We start from the raw sequence: 27,772 nt of genomic DNA on the forward strand, positions 1-27,772 counted from the left end.
GGTAGTTTTTGAACAGTGTTCAGTAAATCAGGGGTGTAGACAAGGCCATCCTTTTTTAACTATGAATGAAGAAAGCTTGCAATTGCATGGAGAGAGATATAGAAAGATGTAAACACACAAACAAACATCACTTTCTGGCCTTCTGGAAGCATCATTTAATGATCTCAATATGTTTAGCAAATCTCAGTATCTGAGTACTTAAAAATTACTTCACACTAGTTACACATAGCTGTCTTTTCTAATAATGTTCATCTCTATTCCAGGCTTAGCTGGAGTATAAATAGGATAAGTCGTCTGCAATTACACGTTGTGCTTCAAATTGAATACTAAATTAATTCAGGAACACTTTTTTGCACACTAGATTAATATGTCTACTTTAGTGCAAAGACATCCTTCAGGAAAACGTATTTATTCTGCACAAGGCACTTTAGGCATATACTTGAAGCAGTTTTATTAACAGAGGAGGACTTTGATCACGTATTTAGGTTCATCCTTCACTGAAACACTAAACCTTATCAGGGACAACTACTACAGCTCTAGTAAGTAACGCTAATTGGTTTGCTACAGAAACTTGATGGTCCTTCACTGTCTCTGTAGCAACTAGGCAATTGATCTACACAAAAGCTTTGCTTTATGGCATCATTACTTTAGAAATTTATTTGCTGTTAGTTTTTCCTTTTGCCTTTAAAATATTTTCTGAGGGGAAATGTTTTTAATCTTCTGTACTTGATGGATTATAGCTATTACATATTTTGCCCACATCTTTCATATATTCTCCCCAGCCGTATGTCTGCTCTTTTGCTTTTGTGGGCCCTGGCATTTTTCTGACCCCATAGCAAACCATTACAAGAACCAGTTCGGCAGAGATGAGCTGTACAAAAAAAGTGCAATTATTTTTTTTTGTCATTTTATATGCATAAGTGAGCTTACTGTAGACTGGAACAGTATTGTGGAGAAAGGGAGGGGAACTTAAGTGTGAGCAGGGATGGCCTTTTTCACTGGCATCATGTCACTAGGTCAGTTCTGTTGTAATGGCACATCGAGCTCTTGGAAAAAAAACATCATGAAGGAGGGCAGTTAGGGTATTGGTTGAGGCCTGAGAGCATAATTGTTATCATTTGGTCCTAGAGCTGAAGATTTTCAGCTACTGGGTCAGTTTTCAAGCACTATGGATAGGCTGTATGTATTATCATTCTGTCCCTGATGTAATATGTATTCTAAACTGTGTAGTAGCAATTTAATAGAAAAAAATGTTGTCAGAATAGAAGAATAAGAGAAGCTGTTCAGATCCTTTCCTATGCTGGGAGGTTACTCTCAACTTTTGGTGATGGATCTTTTAGTTAATTTCCAACTGGCTTAACTGCTCTTTCTAAACATGCATTTTTTTATTATCAATGCTGCTTTAAAGCAACATGCTCTGAATTTCTTTTAACAAAAGCATTAAATACACAAGAAATACACAAGTATTCTCTTAGTCTAAAATGTGTCTATATGCTGCTGTAATCTCAGTGCTGTCCCTATAACAACACATTTTTCAATGTCCACATTAGCAGGGAATTCTGTGAAGCTAACTTTATTAGTTGTCTTTGACCATTCCTACTGTAGAGTTGTTCCTGTTATGATCATAAGCTCATTCACAAGTTTGCAGCCATTTAACTGTATGTTAAGATGCTGTATGGTGAGAAGAGAGTCTCAATAAGAGTCAATGGATTTATATATAAATTTATATAGCAAGAATGTGAATTTAAGGGGACAACACTTAAACTAAGATTTGAAGTGATTAATATATTTTTAATAGTTTAGTATTATCACAGTTAGAAGGTGACTTAACCTCTTTTCTTGACACAGGACACTGCTATGAGCAAACTGTGGTTCAAGCAAGATGACAAATTTTTTTTGCCAAAAGCTTGTCTCAACTTTGAGTTTTTCAGGTATGGTATGTTAAATATACAACAGAGATTGCTCTCTGAAAGTTTCTTGTTTGTTGGGAATCTGTGTTTCTCTGACAAAAACCTTGCATGTATTGCAGCTTTAAAACAGTTGTCCTTGGTGGAATATACAGTAAGAATGAGATAGCAGGAAGGCTCATATAAATTATGCACTAGATGAGTAGCAAGCAGTTGGAGGTACTCCATCTATATATTAACAGGAAAAGTTTATCTAGAAAGGTTTTTAAAAATAATTTTCTTTTATTTTCTATATCTAGTACGTCTGCTAATAAAATCTACTGCAAATTGCAGTATAGCTTTTTTAAAATGGGAGTGTATTTTTTCATTTAAGAACTAAATGACAACTGTTTTGAAATTGTTATTTATAAGATACTATTCTGATATTCTTTTTCATTCAAATTCTGTTTAATTTGCATAATGCTTGCCAGTATACAATTCTAACTGTTTAAAATTGTAGGTTTTTATTTGACACCAGTAACTAATTTTTTTTAGATGAGCACCCTCTGCTTTATCTGTCAATGTGATTCTTACCTCAGGATGCATGACAGAGTGCTGTTACATTAATTCTGGTCTTGCGTTATTTTAATCATAGGATTATTTATTTATTTACTTTTTAAAAATTAGCATGAAAATGATGTACCTTCTTAGTGTTCCAGATCCTTCTTTTGGAGTAATAATTTGTAACTTGAGAATTTCATTTTAAAAAAAAAAAAGTTACTGCTCTCTTCAGAGTACCGTTATTTCTGTGCTGCATTTCAGAAGGTGGAAATAATTTTGGGATCTCTCCTCCTTTGGCCTAATAAAATATTTTAGCAATATTGCTGGAAATGCTGTTAGATGGGCTCTGATAGTTGCTCATACATGGGCTGTTGAGTCCTTGTTCTGAGTAAGCACTAAACTTTTTTTCAAGGTGACCTTAGCAGAGTTTTATATGGAGGGTTTTTTCTGAGTGTGTCAAAACTACCGTTGGCCACTAGTTGGGGAAAATAGGTTGTGTAGGCATTTCCTCTTTCATTTTGCGGCTATAGGACAAACGTTACAACTGTTTTAACTTTGTCAGTGAATGGAAGATCAAAATGGTTTCTGCTTGTCTATTACTCAGAGAACAACAAATGCAAAACTTTGCAGCCTTTGTTCTCACCTGATGGATTACCACTGGACTCTGTGTGGCCAGTCTCAATGAACTGCCTCATCCCTCCTAGGGATTATTACAGGTGGAAAGATGGCTTTCTTTGTAGGGTTGTGGGTGAAGGTTGTTCTATTTGGTTTTGGTTTTAAATAATTTAAAAAAAAAAAGGATATTTTGTATGAATGGATGTGAAGATATTTTGACACTATTGGCTGCATCACTTCCAAAGGAAGTGATAAGCAGGTTTGTCTGGTTTTGATACTTTAAAAGGGTTCTTAGCGAATTTTGCTCTGAGACTGGCCATGCAGGTGGTCATTAGAAGAAAGGGTGATGTGTAGTATTTTATTAGTGAGACAGGATTAAAACAACCATGGCTCTTACGGCCAAGTGAATTGGTGAATAATGCCATCATAATAACTTGGTTTTCATAAAAAGTTTTTGGCTCATTCTAGATCAGACTGACAGTTCTTGCGACTGACAGTCGCAAGAATCAGTTCACACAATAGACTGCTTCAACAGGATAGGAAAAAAAAAGGAAGATTTTTACTACCTGCAGCCCTAATCGTCACGGATCACTGGAAGAATTCCTGACCCAGATGTTCTAGCAGCAACTACTGTGTAGGTGAATTAATATGAAGTTGCTGAGGGTGGTTTCTCCCTCAAACGTATAAATCCAATAGGAACAGTCTGACTATGTGAATCTCTTGAAGTCACTGTTTTCCAAAACTGAAAATCTTAAGATTCACTTACCCTAGGGTAAGTGACATGATGCAAGGCTGGTATTAAAGACACACCACAGTAAAAATCTCTGACACAGAACTTCTAAGTCCTTTAAAGCTGGATGGTTAAGAGCTTTTGCTTTTATATGAATTATGACTTGAGAACTTAACAAGTATCCTTTTCTAAAAGGATGCAAAACACCAATGTAATATGCTATTACTTTGAAAACTCTCTAAAGGTAATTATAAACTCTTCATATTGTTTCTCAAGTTTCAGACATTGATGTTAAAATACAGTGCTAATTATATTTAACCTTTATAAGGATCTGTGCTACCTTCCAGTTTAAGAACTATTTCTAGCAATTTGAGAGCCTTTGATTAAAAACCCTAGCTGTTAAGGTAACCCACTATCAACACTTCAGTGTTGATTCCAGCTATGTCACTTGCAGATCGTGTTTGAAAGGAGGAAAAGACCAGACTAAGATTGTTTCAATACATAATCAGCAATGGAGTTGTTTTGCTTCCTCAAGTCTAGTAAAAAGAATAAAAAAGTAGACTAGAAATAAGCGTTTACTTACCAAGTTGTCAGTAATAGAAAACGACTCCCAGAACATTGTTATTTTAAACATGTTTTGTTATTTTTCACTCAATGACTAATGATTTCGTAGTCTTCATTAGTTTTGAAATTCCCTGTTGGCCTTTGCCAGCTAATGGGAAAGAATATAATGAGTTTGGAGGAAGATATAAGATAACAAAGGATTGACCTACACCTTGCTTTTAATTCAGTTTTAATTTAAAAAGTTCAATATTAACTGGACTTGCATCACTGGGCTTAGAAAAATTGCTCATTATGGAAAATTCTTACTGTAGAGGGAAATGCTGAGTCCTGTTTTTCTACTGACCTGTTTGCTTAAGTTATACAAGCCCAAGCCCAGCATGGTTAGCAGAGCAGTAGTAAAACAGCATATCCTAGGTTGTGATTTCAGTCTAGAAGGCACAAATATATTCCCTAATAGTTTTTTTTTTGTAATCTCAGGTTTTGTAAAACCTGTGCTTTTTTTCCTTAATCCCTTAATCTAAAATGAAGAAGTCAAAGCCAAATTCCTAAAATTATTAGGAACCTTCTTAAAAATACCTTTTCAATGTATACAAAAGTTGTTGGCATGTGTGTGTTGGTGATATGATCTGTCTTCATTTTACTTCATTAATACTGGTATACATCATCCAATACCACGCTGTATGAGCCTAAACATATCTAATAGCATGTCTCTGAATTTGACAATTGGTGGCTGCTTAGGGAAAATAAATGAAAATGGCATATTTTTGAATTGCAAGCGCAATCCTGACAGCAATATGTCTTAGATACTGCACATTATTTCTGTGAAATTGATAATAAATTTATATGTATTTGAAAAGCTTTAGAAATAATTTTTTGACAAATAACTTGTCTTGAATTTGCAAATTGTTAAACTACAGAGCTATTTAACAAATATCAGTACTGTTGAAACATGGCTCGAGTCTTTGAGTTGCATTTCTTTTTGAGAAATTTCTGGCAGTAGCGTATGCGATTAGATGCTAATAATACAAAAGTAGAGCTTTTATGGTTGTTTCCATTAAAAAGATATCGGAAAGAATTACTGTGGTATGAAAGTGAGTATGCAAAACCTCTTTCCTGAGCTGAATTGGGGATGTACCGCATGTTTTTCATACCACAAATTCCTAATGTCTTCATTTGTATAATAACTACTTTGTTTTCTCATAGAATTATTAATCAAATTACTGTTCAATACATGGGTTGTCATTTTAGTCTGTTAAATAATGATGTTTATCCAGGATGTATTTCATTTATTTTATCCTTGGTGAGTTGTGACTTATGCAGCAAAATAAATATAATGTGTCTTGGTTTATCAGCACAAGTAAAGGATTATCTCGGAATCTTCAGTGTATTTAGCATCACTCAAACCATAAGCAAGCTAAATAATTATTTTCAGGTATGTTCATATTTGGCTTCAAGACCTTCATAACGGGATCCGTCAGCATATTTGCAGTAAAGATTGCTTCCTTCAGATCAAACTTAAAAGGCCAAAAGAAACTGAGAAATAATTTTAAACTGCATATTTTACTTTCAACACTTTCTTCCAGCCCATTTGCTTACGTGGATCCCTTGCATTGTAACATGGCCTATTTGTACCTTGAACTACTCAAAGACTCCCTCAACGAGTATGCATATGCAGCAGAACTAGCTGGCTTGAACTATGATCTCCAAAATACCATCTATGGGATGTATGTAAGTACCCAAATCAAGGAAGAGCTTAGAGCCTTAAAACTACTTCCACTCATCAACATTTTTATATTGATTTGACGGAAGGACTTTTATTTAAAAAAACAGCTTTTTCCATTGTGGGTCTAAGGCTGTTACTCCTTTTGATCTTGATTATTAACCATCCTTTCTTTGATTTGAATTTTAAGTTGAATTTTGTTCAAAGTCTTCAACAATCTTTCCATTCATATTAAGCAAATTTTCTTCTTTCTTTTTATGTCATTCGTGAAATGAGTTAGTTATAAGATTTATTCCTTCATTTAAAAGAAAGAAAAAAAGCAACCTAATCCAAGCTTACAGTTTTATTTCTGTTTGTCAGATACCTACTAAAAACTTTCTGACTGATGGGGTAGAAGACCCTTTTTTATGCTATTAAGTAAACAATACACTTCAGCTTTCCTATTCAAGGACTACTGATCATGAGGCTGCATATACATACTCTTCAGTCATGTTTCTTCATCCATTACTTTGTCACTGCTTGAGGTATCAAAGCATTTCTTTTGTTTTTCTTTTTGTTAGTCGCTACATTTATGCTGATCCTCTCCATTGCAACATGACATACCTGTTTATCAGGTTATTGAAGGATGATTTAAAAGAGTATACATATGCAGCACGCCTCTCAGGTTTGGTCTATGGCATTGCATCAGGAATGAATGCAATACTTGTAAGTAAGAAGAAAACACAGGAGGAAATTAAACAGCTTGGGAATTGTTGAGCTTGGAGAAAACATTTGAATTCTGCATTTCTAAATGAGATGGTTAATGTTTTTTCCCTTGCATATATATCACGAACTAAAGACAAAGCAAAGCAGTGCATTTTAATTAGTACTGAATGACCTCTTTGAGATTGCAGTGTCTTGTGAACACGTGTGCAGTGCAGCTGTTGCATTCTATTTCACATTTTCACTTGCTTGCATGGTAATCTTGAAAGTACTATTGCTAGTTTCTATATGAAAAGATTAAAGTTTCTGTTGAATGAGCTTTAGCTTTACAGATTCTGTCATAATTCTCTAATTCTACTGTAGTAAGCTATGGAAATGGATTGTGCATGTGCTCATTAGAAGGCATTGCTGGATATTTGTCTTTTCCTTAGTGTGTGTTTTATCATGCATTTTAAAGTGGTGGCAATATTTCACTGAGAAATACTGATAATATGATGAATAGTTATTTATTTACCTTCATGTATGAGGTTTTAATAATCTCTTGATGGTCGATAAAAGCTTTTAACAGAACTTCACTATATAACAACTTATTTTGAGATTTCCTGTGTTATTTTCGAAGTCATCTTACTAAGAGAACATACTGTATATTGCCCTTGTATTTTATGTATGAAAAAGTGCTGTCTCTTTATCCTTGGAATTTCTTTTTTATCCAATACAAATCCAGTATCTCATTTCCTGGTAGCATTCACTTAACTAACTAAGAACTTGATTATCTGTTCTCAGTCTCAAAGCTTGCTGAAGTTTCCATGGCTAGAGGGGTGGGGTGGGGGTAATTTTTCTTCATTTCTAGTCACAGTTTAGAATTTTAGGGTAATTTTAAATATTAGCTGTTTCTTCTAGGAACTTCATATTCCTCTATTGTAAAGATTATATTTTCACATAAAATCAGTTTACTCTGTTTTGATATTTAGGAAATTCTAATACTCTTTTCTACATTGTAGAGTTTTTTTTTATATTTAATATGTATAACTGTATAGTGTTGATACTTTAAGCAAGGATAGTAGCTATACTAAGAATACTCACCAACATGTTTATAAAACTGGATTCTTCTGCTAATCTAGGATGTCAACCTTTGCCATAGATCCATTTATTATGTCTCTTTCTTTAAATTCATTGTTTAGATATGTTTCAGTAACTGTAGAAGAAAAAACTTCTTCCTAGTGGAAAGCAGAAATTGACCTGCCTGCATATTGTTTTGTGCCCTAAAATTTAGTTTTATCCTGATAAAGAAACTGCACTAATCCTATTGTTTCACCTACGTACCAAGTTTTGAAGACTTTTTTTCCCCCCTGAAAGGCCTTCGGATGCCTTTTTTCATTGGGCAAAACTTTCTATACCTATGATGCAATCATATAGCATATGTATTGTTGTTTTATTGTTTGTTTTGTGTTTTAATGATCTAGCTTACTTTATGTATGCATTCCATAAAATCTGCATGATCAGATTGGTATCTCTAAGATTGTAGACTAACTAGCTGGGTGTTTCAGTGCAGCACCATCCTTTATTATTAATTGTGTAGTAGTTGGCAGTACCCCTTTTCTCATACTACTGCTTACTTACACTTACATAAAATACATTTCTATGTAACAAGATAAATACGAAACAGTTAAACATAAATTGGAGGTAATATTTAAGAAGACTGTGACTCTAGTTCCATTACTAAAATGTGAAACCTAGAGTAAAACCATTTCAGTACTCCAAACATATTGTTTACTGAATGACCTCAATACTTATTCTTAAATGTTAACGATCTGTGTTCTGAGTACAAGTTAGTTACACTAATATGAATTTACATTAATTCTCTGCATTCATAACTCTCGAGTAAATATGCAATATTTTATTCATCAATTAGTTATCTTTGGGTAGAGGGATTTTAATTTAGTATAAGTTAATATTGAATAACACTGAATTTAGATTGAAAAGTTTATTGTTCATTGAATTATGTGAGATTTGGTAATTGTTTTATTCTTACTTCATCTTCTGTACTTAAAGCAATTTATGCACTTTTTCCATAGCTCTCTGTAAAAGGTTATAATGACAAGCAACATATCTTGCTCAAGAAGATCATAGAGAAAATGGCTACTTTTGAGATCGATGAAAAAAGATTTGAAATTATCAAGGAAGCGGTAAGCTATGTGAAAAGTTGCAGTTTTAGAGTAGTTTAAAATTGAATGCATTGACTTGAAGTGAAATCTTGAGAGCTAATTATCCATGCAACTTCAAAACGACATTCTGTCTCATCGGGACTGTGAAAGCTTTTTTTTTTTTTTTTTTTTTGTGGCTGTGAGTTCCCCAGTGTGTCAATATTAAGTTCTTTGGTTAAAATAATTGGCCCTGGAATCTTATTTCAGTCGGTCAGTCTTATAATTGACTAGGGGATTGCAACTTGCTTTGATGGGAGTAGAAATCAAGAAGGGGGAAAAGAAAAATCTTATATCTTGTCTTACAATTTGGAAAGGCCCCAGTGGGATCTAGGCACATAGGATCAAGGGGGAAAGCAACATTTCTTCTCTCCAGAGGTGAAGGGGACCTCTGCTCCTGGGCCAAGATCATTTGGTGCAAAAGTAACCAGTTGTTTATGTACATAATGAGTTCTGCATATCTAACTTCTTAAATTTAGTGACTCATCTATATATATGGAATATAAGTTAGAAAGTTTTAACTAGGTGTGACAAATATAAAGGTCAAACAAACAAACAAACCCACTAAATGACAACAAACAAAAGCAAAAACAAATGGAAAAAAACACAAGTCTGTGAATGATCTGTTTGGGGTAATTCTCATTTAATTTGAGATGTTTCCCCCTCTTTGTCTTTACGGTTCACTTAAGCTTTGTCTCTGTGTTATGCATGCTTTTGTCATTTTACAGACTTTTATTACATAGACCATTTCTGTATATAAAATAAGGACAAAATACAAAAAAGTCAAATCAGTTGGGGAGATGGCAAGTTTTCCCCACATGTTTACACCTGCAGATTAGGGAAGTAACTGATTGCTTCTGTTTGGAGCAGATAGAGGGATGCATCCTCAGCAACTTCATGCTTGTTTCTTACCCATGCAATCTGAAATGAGTTACTTTTGTCTTGTAATGGATATGATGCGCTAATTAGCATATCTGTAGATCCAGGAAATTCCAACTTAATGAAAATATTATTTCGTACTTCCAGTTCCTCCTATAGAGGAAAAAGGGTTTGTTTATTTTGGAAAGGTGCATCTGGACTAGGAAGGGGTTCCTTTGGAGAAGCTCACTGATTCTTCTCTCATACTTCCTTTATCCAAGCTAAGAATGCAAAAAATTTCTCAGATGATTCTGTATTTTTCCTAGGCTGAAATAGTTAGAAATTAACTGGGAGAAAAATATATTTTATATTAGACAAGTTTTACTTTTCCCTGGACAGTCATCATAGAATGCATGTTTTCTATTACAGCCACTTGATCTAGCCTACTTAACTAGGCTCTACTATCATTTAACTTTCAGCCATTAATTTTATGGAGAAGTTTGGCTTCATTCTCATTTAAACAATCTTAATGGTAACTACTTAATCCATAGCCTCACAAGCCTATGTTATTACTAAGATGATTTAACGTGGTTTTTGAATTGATCTAGGAGAATGTTCTTGGCATTTGAAATGGACTTTTTTGATGGTACGCAAAGTTGAGAGTAGAGGGTTAATATTTCATGTTTAGGTATGGAGTTCTATAATTTAAACTCAATTTTGTTTCAGTATATGAGATCGCTTAACAACTTCAGGGCTGAACAGCCTCACCAGCATGCGATGTATTATCTCAGACTCCTGATGACAGAAGTTGCTTGGACCAAAGATGAATTAAAAGAAGCTCTTGATGGTAATGTTCTGCTAATTTTAAAGTTTATTCTTTTTCATTTTTTTAATGGAAAATGTCTTATAACTAATGAAGGTACCTATTTTGAACTCTGCCCGTTATTTAAGTGAGCTCCTGCAGTGCCAGACCTGTGCTGACTCTTCTGGGTGTTGATGCCTCTGCACTTGTCCTCCAGTTTCTAGAAAGTTGAATAGTTCAGACAAAGGGCTGTACAAAGGTATGGACTCAACTTGATCTGTCCCTGCCATCAATCTAATGCAACTTCCTACCAGTGCTAGGGAAGCAAGTTGCTGAAAACTTTAATGGCTTTGTGGACATGAAGCCTGGGTATAGTGACACCAGTGCTTAAACCAAAACTAAATTTTCTAGGACTCCAGCTGACATTTGCAGACACTCAACTGTATCTGCATTGTACTTCCCAACATGCATACTGTTTTGTGTTTTGCATTGTCCAGGGATCCTAAGTTCACTTCCTGTAGATAATAAAGATTATAAAGAAGATTATGGTTCTTAAGAAAGAAGTGCCCTGTGGTTTGGGGATTTTAAATTAAGAGATTTAATTGATTTTGGTATTTGCTGAAGAACTCTTCCGTATCTCTATCTTACTGTGTTATAACAAAAGGCTGTTACTGGGACAGTTTGCAAAATATTTTGTAATGTCTCCTTGGAATACACTGAGACATTCTTTTCAAGAAGAGTATCTGGCTTTGGTTTTTATTTGAGGGGGTGGATTCAGAATATACATCCTTAATTGTCTGACTGACACGTACCATACTGTTTAAAGTTCTGATACTGAGCACTGCTTCATTAGATGCCCAAAGCCAGCTGCACAGAGGTATACGAGTTTTTCCACAGGACTGCTCCAGGACAGAAATATAAATGTTTAGCTGTATGGTCTCTTGAATGATTGCAGATATCTTAGAGATTAGCAGTTGTGCCAGTGCTGCCAGTCAGTGACAAAACTAATGCTGATTTTCATGGCAGTAGATTCATCTTAATGACAGCCACATTTCAAAAACAAACAAATGTTCTGTTCCTTATGTAAGTTGCCTTTAGAAAATTTATTTCATTCTATTCAGCATCGGAATGGTTAAAAATGGAATTCTGGAATGGAATGCTGTCTACTTAGCATTGCTGGAAATCTGCTTGAAATACAGGGAGCTGAAGTGTGATTTATTTTCCTCTCATCTTCTCTCTCATTCAGTGCAACCGCAATCTTTTGCACTATTAATAAGCAGTTCTAGAGACAGAAATTAAGATGAGGATTATGCAACAGTAAAAGGACCGTTTGCTTTTCCGAAGGTCTTGTAACGCACATTTAAGATCAAAAAGAAGTAGGGATTCATGTGGAGTCAGGGAATTAACAATGAATCTGTTGACTTTAGGATGAACACCCCCATCCATTTAACCATCCTTCATCTCTTATTCTGTTGATTCTGTATTTTAAACTATACTTTGCTTTATATATAAAAACTGCTTTACAAAGGTAGGCTAACATAGAAATATTGCAAAAATATTTTTCTTGTATATTGTTTGTTGCAAGGCTTTATCTTGGAACACCACCTGAATGACTGCAACTGTTTTCTCTGGAGAGGGAATGTTTGTTCAGAATAATTGGAAAGAAGGCTTAAGAAGGCTTTTTTTTTTCCTTCTCTTTTTGGAATCTGGGTCAGACGATATGTGAATTCTAAGCAAAGCAAGCTATATGATGAGTGTTGCTGTTTAGACCTGGAAACTTTCCAGTGTTGCATTTTTAAGTAGAGATTCACTCTTTTATGATGACTTTCTCTTCTTCCAAGAAGTATACCTTACCTAGTAATGAGTTAGGTACTTCCTAATGTAAAAATGCATATCATTGATTTAACTGTGTTAATATCTATTCTAGATGTCACTCTTCCCCGCCTCAAGGCCTTTATATCTCAGTTGTTGTCACGGTTACACATCGAAGCTCTTCTCCATGGCAATATAACAAAACAGGTTGGTGTGATACTTTCTTCAATAACACAGTTTTTAGTTAAAAGCAGCATTAAAAATGGAAGGCTAGTTTAACCTTCTTAGATCTTAATGCAGCTTTGCCAAATGTGATTTCATAATTTGACTTTGTATTATCTTTTTTTATCTTTATGGGACTATCACAGTGTTATTTTTTCCACTTCAGATTTATTAGGCTAAGTGCTGCCCTTGTGTTGCTCTTGGAAATTTAATAAAAAACAGCTTATGATCTAAATATTTTGAAGTCTCTGTTGCATGTCTTTGCTGTAATGTGATCAAGCTGCGTAAGGAATGATGTGCTGCAGATCCTGCTATTCTGTTTAAAAGTATCAGGCTAACTAACAAAGCTTTAACAATCCAAGATCCTGCCAAATGATTTGCTTTGGACAAAGCTGAACAGGAATGGTGGTCCATAAAAAACAACCCTCAACTTTCACTTGTTTCTTTGGGAGTAAAAAACAGAAAATGTTAGTTCTGTCTTCGGGTAAAATAGTTACAGCGTGTACTTGTGTAGGACACTTAATCAAATATTTGAATGTATGTATAAAAACAAATGCAATACCTTTCTTATATTTAAAACATGAACATTTTTACATTCTATCTTTGGAAGGCTGGCGTAGCAGTATTCCTGTCAAGATACTATACTATCTCTGGGACATTTTACTAGCAGGAGATGTTACAAAACACTGCTAATGACTGCTGAATGTATGGAGCATGTAGTATAATAAGGAAAGGGGAGGGGGGAGTGAAGCTTGTATTCCTTCTTAATTTCTTACACACTTGTATATGAAAGTCAGTTCTTATGTTTTCTCTTCCAGGCTGCATTAGGAATTATGCAGATGGTTGAGGACACTCTCATAGAGCATGCTCATACAAAGCCACTGCTTCCCAGTCAACTAGTGAGATACAGGGAAGTGCAACTTCCTGACAGTAAGTTAAATGTTTTACTTATAAATCTTTAATGCACATTAAACCGAGATTTTCTGTCTGCTAATGGCATTTTAAGATCAATAGTACTCCGTTTCTTGGAGTTTGTTTCAAAGCCAGATTTACTTCAAATTACTTTAAACTGCAAATTTAGCAAATTGTGGTTTTGTTATGTAAAATTACACATGAATATATGACTTTTTCCTGGCATACTTGAAAATGAATTTGATGTCATTTTTAATGTATGTGCATAAGTTGGCCTTCATTCCTTATTCACTCTGTGTGATTTATGGAAACAGGAACCCTGTCCTATTCTTTGTTCCACGTAGTATACGTATTTGAATAAGCGTCACTCTTTGAGCAGTTTTGAGTATTAATTGAATATTCAGTGGAGGGTTGTCCAAAAACCTCTTATTTATTGAGGGAGAAAAAAAGCGATTACGCAGATAACTTTTTTTGATATAATTTCTTCTGGTCTCATAGTGCTTTTATGATTTTAGTTTTATTGTGCAAAAAATCTAACATTTAAGAATTGAGATTCAAAGAATCCTGGGAGTTACACAGGAATGATGACATTTTTGGCTACACAGCCAAACCCAATTACTGTAGCTGATCATCAGCTGGAAACTACTATATGCCAAAGAAGCTATTGGTATTAAATGCTAAATTATTTTTAATGTTCAGAAATGCTTCTAACAAATTGTCTTTAGAAACTGTATACATGTAATGTAATACAGAATTCCATTCCAGTTCCAACAGTATTTGCTTGAGGAGAAAGGAGACAAGTTTCAGTTCACTTGCTGATATGCTTAGGCTATGACATTTTTGATATGTTAAAATAATCATCTTTGTCTGTTTCATAAAAAGCGTGCTTGATCTGTTAATGGTCTATCACTCATGAAATGGAATTATAACAAAAGGTTTAAGACTTTTAAGGTAGAATTTCCAGTACCTTTTTAATTCTGGACAATAAGAATGTATGCTTTTGTGAACTTAACTGTTTTAACTTTGTCTTTTAGAAGGGTGGTTTGTATATCAACAGAGAAATGAAGTTCATAACAATTGTGGCATTGAAATATATTACCAGACAGATATGCAGAGCACTTCTGAGAATATGTTTTTGGAGCTCTTTTGTCAAATTATCTCAGAACCATGCTTCAATACTCTGCGCACCAAGGAACAATTAGGTAAGTTTTCTCATAGTGATTATTTGTCAGTATAGACACACACACACACGTTCACACAATTACATGAGTCATGATGAGGTGTTCTTTCCCTGCTTAGTGAATGCCAATTAATGGACACATGGTAAATGCAAATCATTTTAACTGCTGATGACTCAAAGGAATGTCACTGTGCACATACTCTTAATTGAGGAGAAGTAAGCCAAATTTTTAAGATACGTCTGAAATATCTGAAATAATCTCTAGTTAAAAAAACAAAACAAAACACAACAACAATGTGCAGAAAAAATCTTTTTTTTTTTTTTTATTTAAAAAAAGTAGAGGTGTAGGAGAATTTTTACCAAGAGGAAATTAGATCAGTTTTGTAAATTTTACATCTTAGAGAATCAGCAGCAATTTGGTCTTTTCTGCTCGTGATCTCACTTCCAGGCTTGCTTGAGGATTCACAAGCCGTAGCTTAGGAATACTACCGCATGGGTAATGGTAAGCTGCAATACTGATCAAGTCCTAAATGCACTATAAGAGTACAGCTATTTACTAGTAAGTACAAATAATCATTACCTGAACCAGTAAGACTGAAAACTGGTAAGTTTATTCCAGATAGGGTAAGAAGGGGAGACAAGCACTTTACATAACAGTTTGCATGATTGAAATATGGGTAAGTAGTACAATTGCTTTTATTATTATTATTATTATTATTATTATTATTATTATTATTATTATTATATTTTTCCAAAGGTGAGAGGCAGAGGAATGTCTCAGTATGACGACTGAATGGAAAAATAACATTGGTATCATTACAGCATTATGAATTACGAGGGAGATCAGGCAAGGTTAGACTTTTTGTGAGCAGAACTAGCCAAATCGCATTGATCTAGATAGATACCTGTTGAAAATAGGGCAGGACCCAGGTTGCTTCACTGGTTTTTGGAATGTGTTGGTGGCAGGTTTCTCACAGAAGTTGGAGGCAACTGCTAAAGAGGAGGTGGGGAAAACCAGTGAGGAAGAACTGTGTGATTATATCAGTACAGCAATCTATATGGTGTGACTACCAAATAATAGAGTTCACAAGACTTAGGGGGGAAGATAGCCAAAATACCAGCAAAATTCAGTAAGCTCAATGGAATTGTTAGTAAGATCTCTGAGAAAGCTAGGGGGAAAAGAATTTCAAGAGTTATCAGTCTGTTAAACAATAGAAGTAGTGACAACGACTCATTAAATAAATACTTCAGAAATACAAGAAAGACAAAGGGAAAAGCAGTAAATTTTAAAGAGTTCAGGCATGATGAACTCTACATTTCAAAAGCAAAATGCTGGAGAACTGGAACTAGAAACCTTACAACTGAGAATTTGGGTAAGTGCTATGCCATTCTTTTTAAAACAAAAGAGAAAAGAGCAGGGAAATTGCTGATCAATCAGCTTCATTCTAATTCCTGGGGAAGAAAATCATATGTTACCAAAGCAGTTACAAACTCATAGAAGACAACTGAGAAACAATTACTAGGCAAACTCATTTCAAAGTAACCTATTTTTTTTATACGGTGTATGGCTGGCTGGATGAAAATGGCAATGTCATGGGTCTCATCTTGATAGCATGAAAGGCATGTAACATTCTCAAACAAGCTACAGAGAGAGCCTAAATGTAAATGCTACACATTTGGATGGAAAGCTATGACTGGAGAACAAATAAGAATAGTTCATTAGAAAAATGTCATTCTCTATTCTCATCCAATGCTATTTAGTATTTTCTTCAACTCTCTGGATGATAGAAGACTGAATATACTTCCGAAATCTTCAGATAATACTAAGCTGGGAGAGGCTGCAAGTGTGTGGGAAGACAGAATTAGAATTCAAAATTAGTTTGACATTCTGGAAACATGACTTGAATACAGATAAGATTCTATTTGGTAGGAATGGTTTGGCAGGAATAATCAACAGCACAGACACAAGATAGGAAGCAATTGGCTAGGTAGCAGTTCTGTAGAAAACAATCACTAGATTACTGTGGGTCAGAAGTAGAACATAAATGAGCATTGTCAAGCTGCTGTCTAAAAGAAACACTGGGATATATAAAGGGAAGCTTCCAAGATGAACGTGCAGTAATATTTCTATGTTGTTCAAGGGTTTTGAAATACTATGTCCAGTTTTGACACATAGAAGAGCATCGAGGAATGATTAGAAAGCCATAAAATGGCATTTAAAAGACTGAAATGTGACAGGTTTGTTATAAGAAGGGGAAGAGAACTGAATAAAATCTTAGGTATTTAGATGAGAAAAAGCTGCAAAAAAGGAAGGGAAAAATATTTCCTTTGTATTTAATTGATAAAATAAATAATTCTCTTACATTGCAGCAAAGTGAATTCAGATTAGACTTTATAGAAAAATAGTAAATTCCTGGTGTTGAGTCTAATGCAGTGCTAGAGTACAGCCTGATTTCTGCTTACCTAATCCTGATGACAGTTGCTTTTGTTCTTTCTTGGTCTGCCTCATCTCCTCCTCACCCCTCCCCTGAACTGATACCTCAATGAAATAAAGATGTTTTTAAAAGTACAGTGACATATTTTGAAAACCTGTATTATTTCATCCATAATAAATTAGATGTAGCATAAAATTGCAGCCCTTTCAAACTTGTCATGTTTGTCAAACTTAATTCTGGAACAGAGGATTTCTTTTGAATTTGTCACTATTTGTTTTTCCAAGGTTACATTGTGTTCAGTGGTCCGCGTCGGGCAAATGGCATACAAGGACTGCGATTTATTATCCAATCTGAAAAGCCACCACACTATTTAGAAAGCAGAGTGGAAGCATTCTTAAAGACTATGGAGAAATGTATAGAAGATATGACAGAAGAGGCCTTCCAAAAACACATCCAAGCTTTAGCAATTCGTCGTCTAGACAAACCAAAGAAGCTGTCTGCAGAATGTGCTAAATATTGGGGAGAAATAATTTCTCAGCAGTATAACTTTGACAGAGGTAAGAAAAATTACAATTCCTTTAAAACTGGATGCTATAGTCTGGCTATGTTTGTAACTGTTGAATGTGAGTGTATTCATTTGGGAACAGCTTAAACTTTTACACAGCCTGTGTTTAACTTCATACACTTTTTGTGATTTCAGTCCTGTAAGTTGCATTTCTTCATTCTGTCCTGAGAAAATACCTCATTTTTGCAGCCCATGGTCTCTCTGCTGTAGGTGCTGTTACTAATAGAGGATAAACCTGTTTCCTGATGTTCCCCGCATGACAGGGGGTGGCGAGTGCTTCATTGCCCTTCTGTCCTTTCCTTTAAGGCCCAGTGAGACATAGAATAGGTCAAGGACTGGAAGTGGTTTGGATGTAAGTGTTGGTGTTGCCTAAGCTTAAATTTTTGTCTGTGGTGTTCAGACAGACGTCTTTATTACATGTGTGCCTAATACTTGACTGAGATGCATTCAAATGCTCTTTGACGTTCCTGTCAGCACAGGCATTACTATGAATACAGTTCCTATTCCCATTGTGCTGTTGTGTTGTGAGAGCGAAAGGAAAACAATGGCAGAGGCAACAGCAGGCATTTTAACTAACACATGACCTGTCTCATCTGAAAGTAGGCCTAATAGAAATGTGAGTTTTAAAATATTTTTAAAGCCATGATGCTTTGAAGATGATAAGCTTGTAGAAGACTGAGATCCAACTTCTGTTATTACTGAAAATGGACAGACAGTTACACTGATAGCATAAAACTGTGCTCCTACGTACTATTGAAGTTTTATTTTCCCCTTATCATCAGTGTTGGAAGATTTAAAATCCAAAATAGTGAGGTATGTAACTAAGATTCTGAGTTAGCTTTTATTTCGTATCACTAAATAATACCTTTTGAAGCAAAAATAACTTGATTTTTTACAATAAAGGTAGGCTCTTTTTTTCCTAAAAGGTAAGGATAAGAGTTTTAAGACTAGTTTTTATTGTGTTCATTATTTACTTTCTAAAAATAGACTTCTATAAAGAAAGAAAATGTAATACTTAAATATGTTTCAGTTTCCAACTAAAAAAAAAAAAGTATAGATTAGCTTTTCATCACATTGTCATGCCTCAACTCTTAAAGCTGTAATTTTCAATCTCCCATGCATAATATGCTACCTACATAAAAATCACTGTGTATCCTTTGATTTTTCTTTTGCTTTACATGCAGAATATCAGCTTTTTGTAGCAAATACTCTTTTTTTTTTTTTGTAGAGCTACTGAACTGTTTTAATAATGAAGAATTTTGAATTGTCATCTAGCTTGGTCTTGAAAGTATGAGTGCTATTGACAAGATTTCATGCCTGAGTATAAGGAGTGGTGTGAAAACTTAACACCTCAAGTACTTGTGTCTGATAATAGTTTTTCTCTGCCTTAAGTCTCTCTGTATTTACCATACTTGTATCATTTGTCTCTCTCTATAATTTCTTACTGCTTAGCTGTAGCTGTAGCTTTCATAACTAACTCCCACCAAACTTACTATTTCCCTTGAGTTTCATATCTTTCATTCCCTTCTACCCACTAGTAATTCTATTCCATTAAATTATTCTAATGTGACTAAATTTGTCAAATCAGAAATTCATATTCCAGCCTTAAGAAGTAAAGTGTTTTTTTTTCAGGTTTTTACATTTTCGTTATTACTTCTACTGTTTTACATCACACATTTAAAAACTTATTCTCAAACATCATGTGATTTTCCAAACTGTTTTGTTGATTTTTGAATTCCCTCCCTGTGGAACTTCATATGAACTACTTTTAGTTACATATTTGTACTTTTGTACACATTTTTCTTGATCTTCCTGCTAACCCTAAGAAAAGCAAGCATACCTACAATAAAAACATTCATACTTACCAATGATATTACATGATAAGTTTATTGTAATTTAATTTATGTAAGGTGACATAGTTACTGAGACACGCCCCAAATATATGAAAGGTGATTATTCCTTAATGGGTATGATGTAAGCAGTTAGCGTTCCCTACATTTATGCTAAAATATTTATGCCATCTTTCCTAACTGTGTATAAAGGCTTTCTATAATCAGTCTGCATTAGGAATATGTAACATCAATTTGAAGATGATGCAGGGAAGTAGACATATCTTTTTAGCTACTGAATAGCATACAGTGCAATCAGCATTCTTCAAACGTGCATTTTTTATAAGTCCAATCAAATGGACTTACTAAAGTGTAATTGTCTTCCAGGCTCTCAGTGACACTTTTAGTGGTACAAGTGTTGGCTTGTAAGTTAAGAATGAAAAGCATATCACTTGCAGTCAATTGCAGCATCTGAATTTAAAAGAAAAATACTTCGAATAAGTAGTGTGTTAATAACCAGCTATGATTTGCAGACTTATTCTAATTTTTACTATTGTTGTGCAGATAACATTGAAGTGGCTTATCTAAAGACCTTGACCAAGGATGATATCATACAGTTCTACAAGGTAAGTTAGTCATGTAGTTGAAATGTTATTTGGAAAGAGATGTCTTTGAGAATTGTTTCTCTTTTGTAATCTTTGTTTATCCTTTTCACTAGCCAGGGTCATTCTTACATTATCTTCTATTTGTATTTGAGTTTCAATCTTACTGCTTAAAACTGATTATTTCTTAAATGGCAAAGTGAACCCTAACTTTTCTTTTTTTACGTAGTATGGTAGCATGGGTGAAGATACGCGGCAAATAATCTTAGAGAATGGAATTTCAGTGGCTGTTGTTTAATAAGTAATAGCTTGAACAAATATGCATGCTTCGTGTTTGTAGAAATCTATACTTTAAAAAAAAAAAATCTGCATACCCTAGTGCTCAATACATGATTATCCAGTATTCCAGAGTAAAAGTAACTGGCTAGATTAGTGAGCTAGTCCAAGTGAGTTTAATAATCAGGTTCAGGGTGCTGTACTTCTAGACGGTTGCTAGGGTTTTAGCTAGGGTTTTAGGTTGTATTTCTGATACTATGATAGCTAATAGCTGAATTTCTGTTACTTCATTTTTTTTTGTTTTGCTTTGTTTTTGTTTGGTTGCCTGTCATTTTATAAATACCATCTCTGAGTGATAGTTTCCACACCTGAAAGAATTGATGTTGTTTACTGTAGGTGCTGTTGGCAATAGATGCTCCCAGAAGACACAAGGTATCGGTACATGTCCTTGCAAGGGAAATGGATTCATGTAAGTATTGTGCTGAAAACAATATTTAATCAATTACTGTTTGAGGAAGTCATAGTTAAAGACAACCTTGTTGTATGAAATAGAAACACAACAGGAGAAATCCAGTTCTGGAGAGTGTATACCTTGCAGAGAATCATACATTTTCTTCTATAGATTTTCTTCACAGGGGTTCTTCAAATTTTGTAATTGACATTTGTGGCCAAGTTCTTCAGCCATTCTGAAGTATGTTGATACAAACAGTATATAATTAAATAGCACTTCTTTTCAATGCAGAATATTTTAATATAAGTATAAAACTCCATAATACTCCTACTGGGGACAAAACAAAAAATCCTAGAACAAAATTAGGATTTACAGTTATCGGTAGAATGCTTTTTATCAGTAGAATGCTTTCTTTCTTTACAAGCAATGAATGTCCACAACTTACTATTCAAGTACCCTCCAAAAAAAACAAAACAAAAACAAACAAACAAAGAAACAAACAAGAGAAAAACAGTGGGAACATAAAATGTTATATTTGATATAACTTGAGAATATGTAAGTATAGGTTTTATTTTCAAATAGTCTAGATTAGTTACGCGTTGTAGACTGTCATTCAATTTTAGAATTCAAGGAGAGAAAGGTTAAAAGTGTTTCGAGTTAATAAATAAATAAATAAAAAAACTGAGAGGAAGAGCTTAGGTTGTTTTCTGTGTATTCTTCACCAGTTTATACTTAAATTCCAGCATGTAACTGGCTGCAAACCAAAGACATTAAAGGTTTGTCTGTAGAACAGAAGGAAGCAGGCTGTGTTCATGTTATGAAACTCCCTCTAGTCTCTGAATGACTTCTGTGATACCATGAAATCATAGTTCTATAGCTAAGGAAGACTTCCTTCAAAGTATCTTTCCAGTTTTCATGGTTAATCATTACTAAATAGAATTGGCTCTAATACTTTGGCTAAAGAATCTAAAGCTTTTAAAAGACAGTAACTATATTGCCAAAAGGTTTATTATTTGCTTGGAACAGTATCTTCCCAGGCCAAGGGAAGCATGGGAGCAGCCTAACATCTGGTAACTCTTTCAGTGATTATAGTAAGGTATTCTTCCTTCTGTACATGTATTCCTCCACTCCTAAAGCATTTAATCTGGCAAGTGACCTCTTTTCTGCCACGAAAGAGAAATTGGGACTTTGATGGATTTCCTGGAAGTCCAAATGTGCATTCTTGAAAGAAGTGCAACAGCCCAAGGGAGTAACGCACAGGAGGCCAAAAATCTTCCAAAGGAGAACCCTGCATGGAGACAGACACACCATTTCCCCTGACAGTGGAAAACAATTGGAAGAATAGAGCAGAGATCTGGGATTTTAGGGGGAAGTGCTTCCCTCTAAAAGCTCTTCTGGGGAAAGCACTTGAACTCCCAGGGTAAAAGTTAGGGTTGAAACTTGAGTATGGGGATAGTGGAAGGGAAGATTGAGGAATTTAATACCATGTGTTTGTGGGACAGGTGGATTGGATGCAAGAAGTTTGAGGCGGGACTGGAGTTAGGGCATGCATGGGGACAGACAGGGAAGACTTGGGGTTGTTAAAGAGGGTTTGGTACACACAGTAATCCGCATGCCTTCATAAGTATGTCTTACTGAAATATTCTGTCATTGGAATACCAATGTGCTGTTGTTGCATATACTGCTGGAATTTACAGTATTGCCTGTACTGCTTGCATTCACATAATTTTTACTGAAAGAGTTTTAAGTATTCATTGTTCAGTAGATAAGCAGTTTTTATTTCTGTATTCTCTGTATGTTTAAGCAAAATGGAAAAAAGGCACTGGCTGAGCACATGTTCTCAAGTCAAGTCCGGATTAATCTGCTTGTATTTTTAAAGACAGTTGTGGACTATAAAAGCAAAATCTTCAGAAAGTCTTATTTAGAGATACCTGTAAATTATTAACTTGTGCTTTTTAATCTATTTCTGTCTTATAAGAGAAAACAGTTTGTTGTGTAAAAGGTACTGGTTGAATTATGTTCCTAAAATAATTTTGATGATGGTAAATAGGCCCTGTTGTTGGAGAGTTTCCATGCCAAAATGATGTGAACCTGGCACCAGCACCACCGCTACCACAGGTAAAAAGAAACTACACAAAAAAAAAAAACCAGGATGTATTTTAAAAAGTGTAACATTACAGAGTAAGGTTACAGGGAGGAAGTACAAACTTGAAATTTATACTGTAGCAAGTTGATGGGTTAGCTCTTCCACACATGCATCGTCATAATTACAGTTTTTTTTCCTGAAAGTCTGTGCTGTTCTTTGCTCATTCTATTCCATTAAAATGAAAGCTAATAGAAGTAGGTAACTCTACTGAGTATCTACCCTGTGGAATGAAATACAGATTATTATTATTGTTATTATCTGAAAATAGGATGTATCAAGTACCAAGGGAAGGATGAATATGCATCAAAAAATTTATATTCTGTTTAAGAAAAAAAACAAACACACAAAACACACCCAACTATCTGGTCATTTTCTTAAAGGCTGGAATTTTAATCCACATTCCCGTCAGTGTGCACCCTGTGAGTGAAACAATTTGACAAATTCTATCCATATAAGTATTACAGGTTTCATGGTGCTGTTTGTGTGAGTAGATATGATAGCAGTGGGCCATTACTGGACTCGAATTTGCTTGAAGAAGGATGGTAATGTTTGTCCCAGTAGGTAATTGTCATTTTGCAATGCAGTAGTAGATCTTATTCAGTGCTTATAAAAGGTGAAATAAGGAAATAATCACCATGGGTGGAAATTTCTATATGAATTAAAAGTGGATATATTTGCCATTATGACTGAAATATTAAAAAGTGACTTTATTGCAGCAACTACAAATAATAGCTCACTGAATTGCTATTGTTTTTATGATCTTAACTGTGACTTTCAACAGAGAGCTGGGATGTTTTTAAGTAGAGGTCATAAAAGAAAAGACAAGCTCTGCATTTCATGAAATACCTGCCATTATTAATAATGCAATTACTGCATTATAGCTATTGTTTTAAATTATCCAGAGTAAATATGAAACCATATATTTCATAAGTAATAACACTTTATTTGGAGAGATCCTGTAATAACGAACCGTAAATCATTAAAATTGCAGAAAAGAGAACAAGAAAGATGTGTGTGTATATATGTAGCTGTAGAAAATGTTGTGAGGAATTTCTCAGTCTTCTGATTAACGATAATTGAGCAGAATTTTTTTTGCATACGCTTTTTTGCAGCCAAGTGTGATTGAAAATATGACAGAGTTCAAGCGCAGTCTGCCACTCTTTCCCCTGGTGAAACCACATATCAATTTCATGGCTGCAAAACTGTGAAGAACCCCAATGGATGAAGAAATGCAAATGATCAGTACTGACATGGTTTCAGGGGACTTCATGATGAACAAAATTATCAAAGACCATTAGAACAAATGGTTTTGTGCATTATGAAAGTCCCAAATTCCTTCTTGGTTCATTTGACATTAGACGTGTGTTAGGGATAGAGAGTATAGAAAAATCAGTTGTGGTCATGTGTCATTTATATTACAGACAACCTGTTGGAAACCAAAATCAACTGAAACAATAACAATAAAAAAATCTTGTAGATGCAGTATATTTTTGAAATAGAATACCCCTTCAAATTTTCATTTTGGTAAAATAAGCCTCTGGAGCAAACAATTGCTTGAAATACCCATATTGTTCCTGAAAAACACCATTTAATAGCCCGATAATAATCTTATTGGGGACTGGAGGGGGGTGAGAAGGAGGTTCTTTTTTTGGGATGGGGTCAACAATTTTTCTTAAAAGTAGAGAGTGTCACATTTTTTTGAAGTGATGTGTTGAATGAGACTTTAAAAATTGATCCTTAATGCAACCAACATATTTTCTATTTAATTTTTGTGAAAACTGGTGGAAAAAAAAAAGGGGGGGGGAATTTGACAACACAGTAATAAATAACTGAAGATACGAGCATGATTTTAATCTTTCTATACAAATTTGGGGACATTTTATATTCAAAGTTGTGAAATGCTGGAAACACTTTTATAGTACAACTTACTTTTTTTTAACAAAAGTGTTGTCCTAGTCTCTTGGTACTACTGTCAACATCCTGTTCAGTTCTTTAGTGTTATTCTGAATTGTTTCCATATGGTATATGAAATACTTTGTTGTCATTTTTTTTGTTTTCAGTTGCACATAGACTACATGAGTTCTCCAACAGTACGTTTTGCCTTACTTGTTATACTAGGTCTCAGTCCAGCAAAGTACTGCTACTGCAACTAACTTTAAGCATGCATTAATTAGTTCTTGACTCAAGAACAGATGAATATCAAAGATGGGCCCTATAATGAACCAGATGCGTCGCTTTTATGATACATCTGTGTGGGTCCTTTTTGCCCTTTCAAGAAGGCATTGAAGAGTGCAGTGCTGGCTGAACAGTACAGGGTTAGCAGTACTGCTGCACCACAGTGTGTGGTTCAGGTTACATCACAAAATGTTCCTTCCTACTTTTAAGAAGGCTCTGCAAAACCCAGAAGGATCAAGAATTATGCTGAGATACTGTATATATATCCCATAACTTAGTGAAATGTCAAAACAATACATAGTGTCTAATCTTCACCAAGTCTACTGAATTGCAGAGTGGTCTTCCACTTGAGACAGTGTATCAAGGATAAACTCCCTAAATAGAAAAAGATAAGAGAGCATCTTACTAAGTTCTCTTATGTGTTTAATGCATAAAATTGATTGTAACTATTCAGACAGGATAGAGTATGCAAAGCACTGAAGATAGAAAATCTGCTCATATAAGCCCTTGCTGTTGGGTGTTACTGAGAGTTGCTTCCTATTAGAAGAACCTAAAACTAAGGCACTGATGTGAAATGTATGTTGTGTTATGTATGCATCAGAATCCTGGTGCGTTCAGTAGGGGTGTTCTTGTCACCGAGTCAGTGTTCATATTAACGCTAACTCTGGAGGCAGTTACATGCATGCTTGCCAGGATAAAGGCTTCAAGTTGTGTTTGAGTCTGCATTAACTGAGTAAATGCAGTGTATTTAAGTTTTAAAGGTTGACAGGACATATTTCAACATCCTTTTAATAAATCTGATCATAGTTTGTGATGTAACCTGTTGCCAGGAATGTCCACTAGCAAGCATTTTCTGTAGCCTGAGGGGGGAAAAAAATTAAACATGGTATCAGCAAAAATAGTACAGGTGTCTTTGTTCACCGTGTTTTTCATGGCTCCTTCATGTAAAATGGACTTTTTAACCCTCTTGCATTTTGCTTTTGTTTATAGTTTTCTCGTAGTAAAAATATTTGTATTATATATATTAAAAGTTTTGACAACATATTATAAAAAAAAAAGTATATTTTGGGATTTAGTGCTATTTAAACAGACCGCTCTTACGGTGAATAAAATCAAATTGCTTCTATCGAGTGTAAAAAAAAATAAAGTAAAATATATATATATTCATGGAAGTACTATGAACTCTAATTTTAACAAATTCTATAAATAAATTGGAATGGCAGTGTATTTATCACAAACAACAAATCATGTTTTTCAGAGGAAAAAAACTTAAAATTGTAAAGTTCTGTGACTGGATGTGAAAACACATGTAGTTTTCCAACAACTTTTAATAGCTTTTAAGTGTTCTCCAGCATTTTACAGTTTCTGAGTTTGATATAGCAGTAAATTTTGATAAACTCAGGCATACTAATGGGTTCATTTTAATGGATCCAAAGCTGCAGTGTCTACAAGCAATAAAAAACTACCTAGAATACACTGTAATTCAATTTTAGTGCTTGTTAATTAGTTTATGTAAGAAACCATAAGTTATTATTACATAACTGTAATTTTTGCAAGTGCTATTTTAAGCAGTTGATGTGGAATTGGGTGCATGTGACACAGCCAGTATGACAGAGTTCTAGCGTTATTCTGTTTACAATAAACAATCTGAATTTAATGTTTGGAGTTATTAATTTGTTTCATTTTAATATATTGTTTTCATACTGGTAATGTTACATCTGTCAGTCTTGCATGTGTTTTTTACTATATATTAATCGTGATTTTCTGTGATGCAGTTCTTGGACTGGTTAGGCAGAATAGCATTGGTGGAGAAGTGTTCCCATTCGCTTCCAGGGAGTTTCAAGGGACTTCCCATGTGTTATCCCACAGCTTTTAGGAAGATCACCTATGCTGCTCTCTGAGTGTATTAAAATTTTATAATATGAAGGTAGAAATATTTGCGCAAGACAGGATTTTAATAATCAGATTTGAAATTGTAAGTTCAGAGCATTGCTGCAGCCAAACTTAATTTTAGCTGGTGCAGCTTTACACTAGTGTTGCTTTTGAGAAATTACACTCCCTGATCACTTTGTTCTATACATACCACAGGATTGCTTTCAGAAAGCTTAGAAATAAGTGTGATTGTTAGAACAGTAAATAATCTGAATTCTGACAGCATAAAGATACAGGTCAGCATGCCCTTCTGCTGTTCTGATTGGGCTACTTAAAGTAATGTCTGATAACGAGCAGGGTAAAGAGGTTTTCTCCTCGGCCTTGGGAAGAGTGGTTGGCAATCTCAGCAGAGGAATAAAATGCCTTCAGCCCATCCAGAAAATTCCTAGACCCCAATATTAGGATTCTCTTACTCCACTCTTATTGTTAGGAATTGGTACAAATCTTGAATCATGGGCTCTTTTATCTTTTCAAAAACTAAAAAACAACAAAAGAGCTGTCCAAATATACTTAGACTATCACTTTTAGCTATAATAAATAATTTTTTCAGACTGTTGTTTAAGTGGGTGGGCATAAAGAGCCCATATTGATGATGT

At 34.5% G+C, this 27,772-nt stretch overlaps 1 protein-coding gene across 5 annotated transcripts in view; it reads left to right on the forward strand.

Annotated features, from left to right (window-relative positions):
* IDE (insulin degrading enzyme) overlaps positions 1-26,901 on the forward strand; it is a 62,600-nt gene extending 35,699 nt beyond the window's left edge. For 4 of the 5 annotated variants that reach the window (XM_040563809.1, XM_040563807.1, XM_040563811.1 and 1 more), the window contains exons 14-25: positions 1,849-1,931; positions 5,940-6,084; positions 8,854-8,964; positions 10,564-10,684; positions 12,567-12,658; positions 13,492-13,603; positions 14,620-14,787; positions 17,485-17,757; positions 20,159-20,220; positions 20,869-20,941; positions 22,974-23,041; positions 24,182-26,901. In XM_040563809.1, coding sequence (XP_040419743.1) covers positions 1,849-1,931; positions 5,940-6,084; positions 8,854-8,964; positions 10,564-10,684; positions 12,567-12,658; positions 13,492-13,603; positions 14,620-14,787; positions 17,485-17,757; positions 20,159-20,220; positions 20,869-20,941; positions 22,974-23,041; positions 24,182-24,277 — 1,404 coding nt within the window. In that variant the 3' untranslated portion in view covers positions 24,278-26,901. Of the gene's footprint in view, positions 1-1,848; positions 1,932-5,939; positions 6,085-6,636; positions 6,782-8,853; positions 8,965-10,563; positions 10,685-12,566; positions 12,659-13,491; positions 13,604-14,619; positions 14,788-17,484; positions 17,758-20,158; positions 20,221-20,868; positions 20,942-22,973; positions 23,042-24,181 lie in introns of all 5 variants that reach the window. The other variant, XM_040563808.1, reaches the window with a different exon arrangement.
* Positions 26,902-27,772: the final 871 nt, after the last annotated feature.

Source organism: Cygnus olor, chromosome 7, assembly GCF_009769625.2.
Source record: "Cygnus olor isolate bCygOlo1 chromosome 7, bCygOlo1.pri.v2, whole genome shotgun sequence".
Taxonomy (NCBI): domain Eukaryota; kingdom Metazoa; phylum Chordata; class Aves; order Anseriformes; family Anatidae; genus Cygnus; species Cygnus olor.